At 32.6% G+C, this 13,942-nt stretch overlaps 2 protein-coding genes and 2 long non-coding RNA genes across 4 annotated transcripts; 1 reads left to right on the forward strand and 3 right to left on the reverse strand.

Moving 5' to 3' along the window:
* Positions 1–1,919: 1,919 nt before the first annotated feature.
* LOC148767530 (uncharacterized) lies at positions 1,920–2,679 on the reverse strand. The gene is made up of 3 exons (XR_016033947.1): positions 2,531–2,679; positions 2,307–2,397; positions 1,920–2,186 (listed from the first exon to the last, which is right to left on the reverse strand). It is a non-coding gene; the product is annotated as an uncharacterized LOC148767530 (long non-coding RNA).
* A 713-nt stretch (positions 2,680–3,392) lies between these two features.
* LOC148767531 (uncharacterized) lies at positions 3,393–4,064 on the reverse strand. The gene has a single exon (XM_088824653.1). It carries the CDS (start codon positions 4,062–4,064, stop codon positions 3,393–3,395), a length of 672 nt encoding a protein of 223 aa, XP_088680779.1.
* Positions 4,065–4,069: 5 nt separating this feature from the next.
* On the reverse strand, positions 4,070–4,783 carry LOC105976796 (uncharacterized). The gene is made up of 2 exons (XM_088824654.1): positions 4,707–4,783; positions 4,070–4,619 (listed from the first exon to the last, which is right to left on the reverse strand). The coding sequence occupies exons 1-2, from the start codon at positions 4,781–4,783 to the stop codon at positions 4,070–4,072; spliced, it is 627 nt and encodes a 208-aa protein (XP_088680780.1).
* A 5,757-nt stretch (positions 4,784–10,540) lies between these two features.
* Positions 10,541–12,063, forward strand: LOC105975273 (uncharacterized). The gene is made up of 2 exons (XR_001174361.2): positions 10,541–11,651; positions 11,755–12,063. It is a non-coding gene; the product is annotated as an uncharacterized LOC105975273 (long non-coding RNA).
* Positions 12,064–13,942: the final 1,879 nt, after the last annotated feature.

The following is a 13,942-nucleotide window of genomic DNA, read 5'->3' on the forward strand; positions in this document are numbered from 1 at the left end:
AACTTGATTATCTACAACTTCTGTGGAATGCTAATTTTCCATATTCTGACTTGAACACGTTCGAAAATTTGCAGAAACTTGGACTTCGTGTTCTGTCCGAAAAATAAACTATTTCCTCCACTATGATTTGGTAACTTCTTGATTTTTGGCTGACTATCTTCTTTCTCCACCCCGTTTACCAACGTGTGTAAAAAGAATCACTTTACTACATCACATAAACATTAAAATATCGTCTTGAGATTGTTTTTCCCGGTATATAAAATAGGTAATAAATTTAGTAAAATGGTCGAACAAATAATTAGTTATGAAAATACGAAAAGATTAGCCGAGGCGAGAAAACTCTTTCCATAAGACGATATTGCCCCGCTACGATGCTTATGGTTATTTGACAATCGTCTCCCAAGATAAACGGCTAAACTCGGAATATGAGCACTCAAAATCGCGAGTACAACGAACGTTACTTTGTGTCTCAAATCTCGAGTCGAATACAAAAGAAAATATTCTACGAAGAATATTTTCGTACGTGCTAAAGAAAGAAGAATTCTATAGAACAAAATTATGGAATTGAATTGATTTTTATGTTATCAAATCAAACATGTAGAGTTTCTATTTATAAGTTTCCAATGGATGTGATTAATGAACACAACCCTTAGAAAATTACACAAGTGAAGAGATGTGACCACACCTCTTCATATTGTCACACCTATTTGATCAAATAGGTGCCTAAAAACCTTTTTTAATTTTCATTCAAAAATATTTTATTAATAAAATTTCCAACAAATATCTCCAATACAGAGGTATATTTGCATACAATGTTGTAAATTCTAGGAGTGGTGGAGACTCGGATCTTCGAATCCGCCATGAAGGGTCCATCGATCGGGTACTGCATAAGGAAATGCGTACCAATCGGCAATCATTTATCAATCCATATATCCATCCACCTGGTAAAAAGGGACATCGACAATCCCATGTATGTATCAATGCAAGTCCAAAGAAGGTTACATGACAATGTAACTCCTCTAACTCTTTTTGTTATTCCTCGGCAGTAAAACGGGATTGCGCGGAATACGCTGCAAGAAACCGAACTGACGCATATAGGGGTTTCCCGTGGTAGCGGGATTTTGGCACATGTGTGGCCACATAAGAGCGATATGACAACCTCTCTTTCTAAAAATTGGTGGATATCAATCTACGTCACAAATAGAGCACATTCGTTTAATTAATATCCCACTTCATACGATGCGACTGTCCCTCTTGGAAACTGTTGTCCGGTTATCGCATGTGTATAGTACATCCAAAATTAAGAATTTTGGGGAAGACAGTGTTTCTCCTCTCTGTTCTTTAATTTTCTTTTGTTTTCTTTTCCAACAAAAAAGACGTTATTTTTCAATCTTTTTTTTTTTTTAAATTGCAATTTCATCCAAAATTTTGGATTATTTATAGTTAAATCCGATTGGATTTATGTTAATTTGTAAAAGAATTTCAGAGGGTATTTTTAACTTCTCAAGTCAAAACACACACTCCTACTCCCACAATCCGCACTTCATTTCACGAAAAGCTGTTAGGGGGCTTTTTGGCTTTGATTATTTCTCGTAAGGGGCGTCAATAGAGGCATATTTGGCAGAAACACTGAAGCCGGGGATGAAGATATTGCACTGTCGGAGGCGTTTTCGAAGATTAGTGCAGTTTGTTTTTTAAATTGTGTGAATTGGTGTTCTGGTTTTTAATATAATTGTGATTATTTCAGCTTATAAATCGATTAGTTAAAGCAAACTGATAGATAATCTATATTAATAATAATTTTGCAATTGTATTGTATACAACATGTCATGAATACCGTGCGTCATTCTTTAATATCTAATTGCATACACTTAAACTAACAGCTAATGTACAGAAAAACAAGAAATCGAATCAATGCATGGCTTCAAACAGAATATGATAAGTAAAACAAAATATTCATTAATAAATTAGAAAAATCCGAGAATAAATAACTTAGAAAAGTAAAAAGAAAAACAGTAAATCATTAATAATTTATTATCATCCAATATATCATGCAGCAGGGCCAATTGATAAAACTTCAATCTTGCCAACTTTGCTCTTCAATTTCTTAAGCAGAGCAACCGAATCCATTTCTCCAATCACTACCAGCGTTTGAGCATCCAAATCTGACTCGATTGAGAGCACGCCTGTTTTTTTTTTTTTTGAATTATATATATATATATAAATTAATTAAATTGTTGTTGGATTATGACTTATGATAATTGAGATCATAATGTATTTAAAAATTTTAAGACGTAATATAATACCAGTAATGTCAGCAGCTGCTTCAATTGCTTTCTTTTTTGTTTTCTCATCTTTCATCTCCAACACCTTCATCACCACCTTTTGCTGTGCTGGCTGTATATATATATATATATATAATATTAACATGCCTACGAGAGAGAGAGAGAGAGAGAGAGAGAGAGAGAGAGAGAGAGAGAGAGAGAGAGAGAGAGAGAGAAGTGAAATATAACATAGGGAAATAAATCACCTGATCAGCCATTACAAGAGAGAAGCTAATACGGAAGATGGATGCAGAAAATTATGAAGCTTAGCTTACGAATTATGAATGCAATTAATTAGACTTTTGAAGGGTTATTTATAGTTTATTTCTAATTTTTTTTGATTAATTTAGGTTTCTTTTTTTTCATAGAAGTTGTCTCTTTTATAGTTTTCGATAAGGAAAAAGTCAAATGTTTATATGTTAAGTGAATATCACACTGATGGAATTCTACGCAAAAAATATAAATAAAAAGAAACAAGGAAATTATATATACAGTGGGATCTTGTCAAAGCAAAACTTATAGTAATAATTTTGGAGTCTCTTAGAAAATCTCAATCTACCATCATATTTTGAATTTTATGTTAATTTAATTTGAAAATTGGAATATTCCGTCAAATTTACTTACCTTCTTTCCTCCTCTTTCTATGTTGAAATAAAGAGATCATATATTAGGGTGCTTATGGACTAATAAGGAAAACTGATTAAAACTAGTATTCACCCGTGCGATGCACGGGGTGGCATATTTTCAACTGAAAATACATGTCTGAAAAATAAATTTACGCATATATAAATTATTACGCTCATTGAATTTAAATACAAAACGCGACCAGCAATATTGAAGCATCATGTTCTTCATAGTTACATCATAAGAATAATATTAAATATTAGTATATCGTAAAAAATAAATCTTAGAGATAATAAAATTTGCAGTGAGAATCCTAGGGACATGACTGAAAATAACATCGCACGGGAGAAATTAAATAGAGAAGAAACACCTGCCAAAGAATAAGTTGTTAAAAAAAAGACATGTTACATGAATAATTGGTAAATATGAAAATATTCTCTACCTTCAAATTCGATGAAATACTTCCTTGTACACGATATTTCTAGTAACATTGGTGAGTTCACCCGAATCCAACTTGATGACTATTTTAATGCCACCTCTGCTCGTAACTCTGGACAGTGCAACATATAGTTGATCATGGCTGAAGACATGCTTAGGAAGATACAAACCAACATGCGAAAGAGTTTGACCTTGACTTTTATTGATCGTCATTGCAAAATAAACAATCAACGGAAACTGTCTTCTCTGAAATTTAATTGCCAGTCCGGTAGATGGTATTAAAGTCATCCAAGGAATGAACACCATGTCACCGATATTTCTTCCGGAAAGAATTTTGCAACTCATAACGTGAATGCCAGTTCTAATAATTTGAAGTTTGGTCCCGTTACACAATCCTTTAGCTTGATCGATGTTTCTTATTAGCATAACGGGTGCACCAATCTTTAACTTCAACGCATGAGAACGAAGTCCGGAGCATCTTATTGTGTTGAGTAATTCAGTCGAATAAATTTCTGCATTATCCTCCATTGTTTGCTCGTCCCTAAACATACTATCTGAGCTCAGGTACATCTTCTCCTCTCCTAGAAGGAGAGACATTAAGTGATCGTTCACAAACTCGACGCATTCATTAGTTGGTGCAAGAATTGCTCTCCCTTGAAAATAATCTGGATCATACATGTTACTCAACAATCTGGGTAAACGAATTCCAGTAGGTCTCTGAATGGATCTTCTGAATCACCAATCAACATGTCATCGGGAATCACTATCGAAGCTTCACCATGATTTTGTTCCCCAACATCCTCACTACCAACCTTCAGTATCCAGTCTCCAAATTCTTTTACCTCATCCACGTTAGATGGAGAAGAGCATGACTGCAATCTCATGTTCTTAGTCAACTTCATGACACGACAGAAATTCCACAGCGGAGAGGAGTTTATCGTAGCTTGTACTATGTCCTGCCTTGATGCTTTGAGCACAAGTGGTAAAATCTGCCTAAAATCTCCTCTAAGAACAACCACCTTACCACCAAAGAGTTTGTCAACCTGTAATATTGACTTCATTGTCTTGTCAAGCGTTTCAAAACAGTATCTATGCATCATAGGAGCCTCGTCCCATATAATAAACTTTGCCCTTATGAACAACTCCGCTTGTGGACTTTGTTGCGATATGCTACAGGTGGAACTCTCGTGTACATTTATGGGTAGTCCAAATCGAGAATGAGTTGTTCTTCCACTGGGGAGCAATAACGATGCTATACCACTCGATGCAACGTTAATTACAATCTCTCCCTTGGAACGAACTGCAGCCGAAAGAGTTTACCATAGAAACGTCTTTCCCGTTTCACCATGGCCATATAGAAAGAACATTCCACCACGGTCATTGGATACAACATCCATGACTACATCATAAATCTTTGTTTGCACGTCTGTAATTCAAGCAAGACACCGTTGAAGTTCCCTACCCATTTCAATCCGGTCGTAATCCAGTTCATCTAACACCAATATGTTTACTGTGTCATCCGCTGAGAATTCGATTGGAACTGGCATGGGCGCGTAATTTCGCAAGCTTTTACCATTGATTTGCAATATTTTTTCTATTTCGGTGAGAGACGACAATATTAAAAGGATGAGCAATATTTAAAATCTAATTGAATAATGTGTTATACAATTTGCCATACCTGGATTATTATGAAGACTTTGTTGTTTGTAAGCAATACCCTCAGCCAAATCCAACCAACAACTTTGTCAAACATATTCGGGCCGACTTAAGCTATTGGAAAGAAGCATAACTACAAATAACCTTCTTATATAATCCCTCGGTGCCCAAGTATTCACTTCTATTATTGAATATATGTATTCTTTGTCGTTATCTAATAAACCCAACACATAACATGCATCCATGAACGTAGGGTAGACGGAGTCAAAAACTTTTCTGATGTCCTCGTAGAACGTATATCCCTTCTGAATGTTAAGTAGCAATCTAAGGTATTAGTCTTTCCCCTTTCCAGGATGAACATTCGCAAGCCTACCAATAGAAAATCTTTTTTTCCTTGGTGCCCAAGTTCGAGAATCCTCTTTTAACCCAAGTTTGCAAACCTCCACATTGCCTCACATGCCGAAAGATATCTGCAGTCGTAGTACATCTTTATCTCATCACAAATCTCAGCACCGCCATCTGTATTGCGTGTTTCATAAAATGTCGCCGTAACTCGGCATTTCCCCTTGTTTACGTATTTGAACATGTATTTGATTGACTTGTTCTGGTTGCATAACTCGATATTAATGTTAGATCGGTATTTACTCAACAATATACGATTGTACGGGACTACAAACCCATTGTCAAGAGTAGTCTTCTTCTTCGTAACTGTTATGCCATCTCCCATTCTCCTGTACACAGTAAAACCATTTGTATCTGATTCAGTTCGCTGCACAAATGGCTTTGGAAATCACTTCGTGCAAACTCGATCCTTCATACAGGGAGATTTCAAATTCGCCTGACCGCACGGTCCATGTATCATATACTTCTCCACCAACTGGTACATATTTCGGTCGTTTACTTCGTCAGGATTTTCAGCACATATGATCCTATCAATTTCTTCTGGGTTATTGGGCTTATCGTTATTATGAAACCACAATAAAATATGTGCATGCGGTAGACCTCGTTTCTGAAATTCAATTAAGCATACATCTGCATAGAAAATATAAACATATGGTATTAAAAAAATATGCATTAATTTAGTTAAGGAAGTAATAAGTAGTTAAACTCACACATGAGCAAATTCTTTAATTTATATGAATGAAGTAAATGTATAATTATAAACTGAGATCTAATTAAATACTTACATGTTGTAATACGTCTGAATATACAACCTTTCTTGATTTCTGTCATCATACTATTGAGCTTCATCTTGAACACACGACAAAGAATGTCTGGCCGATCCTTCGGCCTGAGATTTGTATCTTTCAACACCCTTTGTATTTCTGGCCATTGAGGATTGCATGTGATGGCAATGAAGATGGTTGGAGATCCAATCCAGTTACATATTTGAAGAGCATCAACGAAGTTGTTAAACATATACCTTGGACCTGCGGTGAACGACCCTGGAATTATAATGCGTTGTCCAACTGATTTACCCTCAGTGTCTCCTTTAAAAATATTTTCTTCGATACCCTTGTACATGTCAACCCTAAGTTGATCTTGATTCAACCTTATGAAATTCAACCTCTGTGACTTTACCATCGAAAATCCATAACCACATAACTGCTGAAATAACTTCTTGAAATGCAAAAGTAACAAATGTTATCAACGCCGTTTCTGGATTAGATATGCAAAGAAATCTCGCATGCTTACCTTCATCCATTATCTATTATCAGCAAGCGAAGATTCTCTCAAACAGATATCGTCTCGATAATCATCTTCCTTGTAAGGAAATAAAAGAGGATACTGTAGAGGCAAGTAAAGAGGATGGAGCTCAATGATTCGTTTGTTGAAGCTTATTTGAGCGTGTCTCAGCTACAATATCCCTAAACGCATGTAACGAATCCAATACAATGCAATTCACCTGCTATTTTGTACAATGATTATACAAAATAAGTAAAACGTTACCAAAATAATACAAATATAAATATTTAATGACATAAAATCATTCTACAATAAATTACCTTGATAAAAATATTGAGTGGAGCCCGTAGCAAGTTTCTAGTACAATGCAAATTAACCTACAAATGAGGAATGCCAAAACATATAAGTTATACAAAATAAAGGTCATTATGTAAAATTGTAGCAATTTTTTATATAGTTACCTTCATATATGCCGAAAAAACATCCTTGTACCACATTATTTGTAGTTGGTTGTATCGCTAGATTCCGACGTGATCAAAATCCTTATGCCACTTCAACTATTAACTCTCGAGAGTGCGACATAGAGTTATCCATGACTGAAAACATGTCTGAGCAAGTGCAGTACTACATGGGAAAGAGTTTGTCTTTAACTTTTATTCATTGTAATTGCAAAGGAAACCATCGCCGAAGACTGACATTGCTAAAATTTAATAGGCGATGTAGAGTTGGACGGTACCAATGTCATTTGAGCAATGAACGTACACTATATGGTCAACATGTTTATCGGGTAGTGTCATGCATTTGAGAACGTGTTTTCCCATATTAATAACCTGAAGCCTAGTTCCACTGCACGATCCTCTAACCTGATCAATATTTTTGATGAGCATAACGGGAATACATCTTTTCAATGCAACCTAGGTGGAATTCTGGAGTACGATATGGTGTTGAGGAACTCGGATCTATGATATTAACTCCTCATTGTGCACACTATCGGAATTCAAATAAACATCCTCTTCTCCAGTTATGAGCGACAAAAAATATCATTCACAAAACCGACACTTTCATTAGCCGATGCAATAATTGTTATGGCCTCAAAGTACTCAGGATTGAACAGGTTGCTCACCATATCCAAGTAAACAAACTCTATAAGATCAAAAAATGGATCTGAATCACGGATAAGCATGTCATAAAAAATTTCAATTTCAAAATTGTTTTATTAGTATTAGTCTTAGTCATAATCATCATACTAATACTAATATTAATATTAATATTAATATTAATACTAATACTAATATTATTACAAATACTTGTACTAAAACTAATGCTAATACTAATACTAATACTAATGCTACTACTAATACTAATACTTTAATGCTAATATTAATGTACTAATGCCAATACTAATGTACTGATACTAAAACCAATATCAATACAAATATCAATACCAAAACCAATACTAATACCAATACAAATATCAATACCAATTGTTTTATTAGTATTAATCTTAATCATATTCCTCATACTAATACTAATATTAATACTAATACTAACACTACTATTAATACTAATACTAATATTAATATTAATACTACTACTAATGTTAATACATTAATTCTAATATTAATGTACTAATGCCAATACTAATGTACTAATACTAAAACCAATAGCAAAAAAAATAGCAATACCAAAACCAATATCATTACCATTACCATTACTATTACCTTTTTCCTTTACAAATATTAATACTAATCTGATAATAATACTATTACTATTAGTAATACTAATGCTACTGATAATCCTAATATGCTAATGTTAATGCTAATACCATTGTCAATATCAATTATAATCTTATAATCCTAATGCTAGTGTTAATGCTAATCCTAATCCAAATACGTTAATACTAATGTCAATCCTAATATGCTATTATTAACATTAATCCTAATACGCTGATGCTAATATATTAATGCTAATTCTACTTCTACTTCTAATGCTAATGGTAATCCTAACCCTAACACTAATGCTAATGATAATCATACAATCCTAATATTAATTCTAATCATAATTATAATTATAATCTTAATCTTAATCCTAATTATAGTCCTAATCATAATGCTAATCTTAATTTTAATGCTAATTTTATTTATAATAATAATACTAATCATAGTTCTTATCCTAAAAATACACATATGCTAATGCTAACGCTAATCTTAATACTAATTATATTATGCTAATGTTAATTCTAATCCTAATCCGAATCCTAATTCTAATTATAATGCTAATATTAATACTAATTCTAGTCATAACACTACCAAAAAACATGGCTTTTGTAACGGAAAATTTGTGACACACTAAATCTGTCACAACTAGTGATCGAATTAGTGACAAATTTGTGACTTCTTCCATTACAAAAACTCTGCAAATTGATTGCGACGACTACGTGACTAATTTTGCGACGAATTTCGTGACAACCAAACTTTTGTCACATTTCAGTCATATATTGTTTGACAGAAATTAGTTTTGTCACAAATCGGTGACATATTTTATGACGGAAAATAGGGTGGTCACAAATCGGTCATAATATTTTTAAAGAAGTATGAGTTTGACTAATATTGGTCACTAATTCGTCACAATCCCGTTTCCATCACATATCTGTCACATACATTTCAGTCGTAAATCCGTCACATTCAAGGTTTGTCATTGATCTGTCGTTATTTCATTGTCGTCACACATCTGTCATAGATAACTCCGTAAAAAATCTGTCATATTTTAAATTATGTCATTTATTTGTCACTGTCTTTATTCAATCACAAATCCGTCACATGTAATTCGGTAATGGATCTGTCACATTTTAAGTTTCATCATTAATTCGTCACTTTTGATATCCTAGTTACATATTCGACACATATGTGTGTTGCTTAAAAATAATCACATTTTGATTTTGATTTATTAATCATTTATACTTATTTTGATCTTTGTAAAACAATTTCATGGTGACTAAAACTAATATATAATATATTAAAAAAAATAATAATATAACAAATATGAACTATTCTAATGCTAATATTACAAATATATTTGAGATATTGTTCAAAATTCATACCATAAGTTTATATATTATATTAAATAAATTAGATTTCTCTTTAATTCATTAACGCACTTGGACAATACTTTAATCTTTAATTATTAAGATATTTTTTTAATTATTTATTGGCTAGGGGATACGAAACTTAAAATAATCTACGAAAACAACAGTTCAGAGAATTGTTTAATTTTGTTTATTATTTTGATCCATTTTTGTTAACAAGTAACTTCATCGATCAATTAACTTATATATGTAACATATTGTATTGATGTAGTAAAATATTTACTTGATAATGTGGATCATACTTATTATTAGTTATTACTGTTATGTGAGCTGTTTTTCGCTATTTAGCCTAAGCTTAGGAGTTTGTAATTTACCCTAAAAATAAATAATTAAAAATGCATTATTTCATTTATATGTCATTTTTTTACTATTTTGAAAAAAGAAATTGATTAATTAAAAAATGAAGCGTACAATTAAATTAAATTAATTATACTTTGATTTGTAGTATATTATGTAATAATCAATGATATCAGTATCGGACCGGACACAAAACCGGATCAGCTTTCGGGTTACAGTTTGACGGGTTCAATCGATTTTTTTATTTTTTTAAAATTTTTAATAATTTTATAAATTTTAATATTTTAAATTATAATTTATATACATTTTTTTAATCTTTCACACTTTCTTCCCCTTTATTATATTTTTGTATAGATTCTTCCCTTTATTATTCACCACACTTATTTTTCTAATATTTTTTATGCCCTTTTTTTCTTCTCTCTCTTCCATCTCTTAATTTTCTTCTCTCGTCGGCCGCCGCCTCCTACCCATCATCATCTGTGTTCCCTTCTCTTAATTGTTTGTTCTTATTTTTTTTCTTCTTCCCTCTATCTCTTCCTTTCCTATTATTTTTTTTCTTCTTTTCCACCTTTTTTCTTCTTTCATATCCAGCCACACATATGTTCGGCAACCCACGACCAAACCCGTCGAATTCCGGCAATCCACGGCCAGATCCGTCAAATTCCGGCAACCCACGACCAAACCCGTCGAATTCCGGCAATCCACGGCCAGATCCGTCAAATTCCGGCAACCCACGGCCTACTCCATTCAGATCCGGCCACCCCCTACGAACTCCGGCCAAATCCCGCCACCAAATGCCTCCGACTCAACGTTTTGTATGGAAAACGGGCTCATTGACAAGTTTCCGGGTTCACCGTTTCAGCCGGTCAAACCGGGTTTTTTACATTTGACTCCCACGCCCCCACTACCATGAATTAATGCCGTGGACACTGTGCAACAAGCACCAGAATACATCCACAAAACGTCCGGTGAAAAGGTTAGGGTTTCTGGACTTAACGATTTTTTTTCTATACTCCAACTCTGTTTCAAACATCAAATTCAAAAAACCATCGATGGCGGTAGACTGAGAATCAATTATTAAGATTGCAGGTTTGCTTCTAGTGTTAAGACAAATATGATTTTGCATCAAAGTTTGTCTTTTTTCGGATTTTTTTGTTAGAGAAGAGCTAGAATTTTCTTCTTCTGGAAGATCTTAGTGGTCGGATTTTTGAATTTTGCCCGTTCCTTACCTAGTGCTTACTATTTTGGGGGTTAATCATAAATAGCATTTACCCACTTCTATGTGGTCTACCTTATGTTTCCTGTGGAGATAAGTTTATGCTATATGGTAGTATATACACAGCTGAACGGAAAAACATTGATGCAAGATGCATTTCTTGTTTGCCAAATGCCAATAGCACCAAGAACTCATCACAAACTCTACATGACCCATGCATAATCAGGGAAGACAGGAGTATTTTTTTATGATAGATTACACATCAGTAAGTATAAAGGAATAATTATGAATTATTTTTCCATATTCATGAAACATGCACATTGCACATTGGAATTTACTGATTGTTAAATAAATTTCTTTGCTCGCAGGGTCTCGCGTAAATTTTGTTCGAGTTCAAATTTGAGGCCTCAATGCAACAGCGGTCTGATCGAAACCAGCTTTCTGCATCAAAGCACGTAAATGTGAATGATATTGATCTCGAACGTAGTTACAGAAGAAATAGCTTTTTTAACTTGTATCGAATTGAAAAATTTGGTGGCTTTTTTCAATTTTAATGCAAAACTTATTCATTTTTTCTTTCGGTCTATGTATTATATGTTTTGACTATTGTGGAATCGTATATGAATTTGGTGTTCTAAGCATTTTCAGTGAGAATTTATTTGGAATCTTCTGTTTTTTGTTAGTTTTGTAGTAGATTTTGTGTTTATTATCATTAATTTTGAAGTCGAATGAAATTTTGAAATATTCAGATAACAGGTATAAAAAAAATAAAAAAAAAAACTAAAACAGCTTTGAATAGCGAAACCTCCTGCATCGACGATGGAATTGTGACTGAAAGATAATTAAATATTTGTAACGGATTTGTGACGGGATATTTGTGATGGAATTTTGTGACGGAGGTTCTGAATGAATTATTTGTGACCGATTTTCCGGATGGATTATTTGTGACGGACGTGGTTTATGACGGCGTCTATCACGGATGAGTGATGGAAATTCTCAGTGATTTGTGACACATTAATGACCAATAAAAAGGTTTGTGACGAAATCCGTCACAATACTTGGAGACCGTAGATTACATATTTGTGACGGAATTTTTTCAATTGCGACGGACATATCTGTCATAAACATTGTGACGGACAAGAAAAATCAGTCACAAATTTATTTTGTGACGAGGGTTTTTCTGACAAAACAATTCGGTCATATATTTGTGACAAAAGGGCTTTTGTGACAGATTTTCATCAATTTCGTGACTGAATCGTCCGTCACAAAAGCCCTTTTTTTTGGTAGTGTAATGCTAATCATAATACTAATATTCATACTAATAGTAAAATCCTAATGTACCTAATGCTAATGTTAATCCTAATGCTAACACTAATACTAATACTAATATTAATACGCATATGATAATGCTAATTCTAATTATAATTTTAATTCTAATATGCTAATGCTAATATGCGGCTTAATCCCACTTTGCACCCTTCAAATATGCCATTTTGGCACTTTGCACCCTCGAAATAAATTAATAGTACTTTGCACCCTCGAAACATAATAAATCATGCATAATGCATCCCAAATGAATGTTTAAAGCTAATAAATGTAATTTAATATTTTTAGTGGTAGTTTTTAGGATGACAAATGTCAAATAATTTTTTTATTCATCAATCATTTTGAAACTATAAAGTGCATAAATAAAAATACATCTCATCAACTTATTTAAAAATTATATTTTTTATCCCAATAAAATATTTTACAAAAAAAAGAATCATTCATCTATTTCGTTATCAAGTTATCTGAAAATCATATTTTTTTTCAAATATTTTTACTTCATATTTCCACCAGTTACAATAAAAAAATCCATCAATCGAATAATTTAGTGATAAAATTTTATTTTAGTTTATTTTGTAAGAAAATATAGTTTTTTCCAATAATCAGGTGTTTTTTTTCCCGCACTTTTTGCACTCTAAATTAGGTTGGAGGTTGAAGAAAATAATAATTTATGTATTATTTTGCATCCCTGATAAAAAAAACAATAAAAAAAATTTCCTTCATTATTCAGTTCAGGGTGCATTGTGAATAATTTATTGTGTTTTGAGAGTGCAAAGTGCTATTATTGTTTCTCAAGGGTGCAAAGTGCCAAAAGGCTCAATTTCAAGGGTGCAAAGTGGAATTAAGCCGCTAATATACTAATGTTGATCGTAATTCCAATTCTACTGCTAATGCTTATGCTAATCATAAGCATAATCCTAATGTTGATGCTAATCTAAATATACTAATGCTAATGATAATGTTAATGCTAATACTAATATTAATTCTAATACTAATCCTAATTTTAATATTAATTCTAATTCTAATCATAATCCAAATACTAATGCTAATATTAATCCTAATCCTAATCCTAATGTTGATGCTAATTCTAATTCTAATACTAATCATAATCTTAACCCTAATACTAATCTTAATCCAGATAGGAATACTAATACTAATATGAATTCTAATTTTAATCCTAATTATAATTCTATTACTAATACTAATCCTAATTCTAGTATTAATCCTAAT

This window comes from Erythranthe guttata, chromosome 10 (assembly GCF_056151865.1).
Source record: "Erythranthe guttata isolate IM_541 chromosome 10, IM_541, whole genome shotgun sequence".
NCBI classification, from domain to species: Eukaryota; Viridiplantae; Streptophyta; class Magnoliopsida; order Lamiales; family Phrymaceae; genus Erythranthe; species Erythranthe guttata.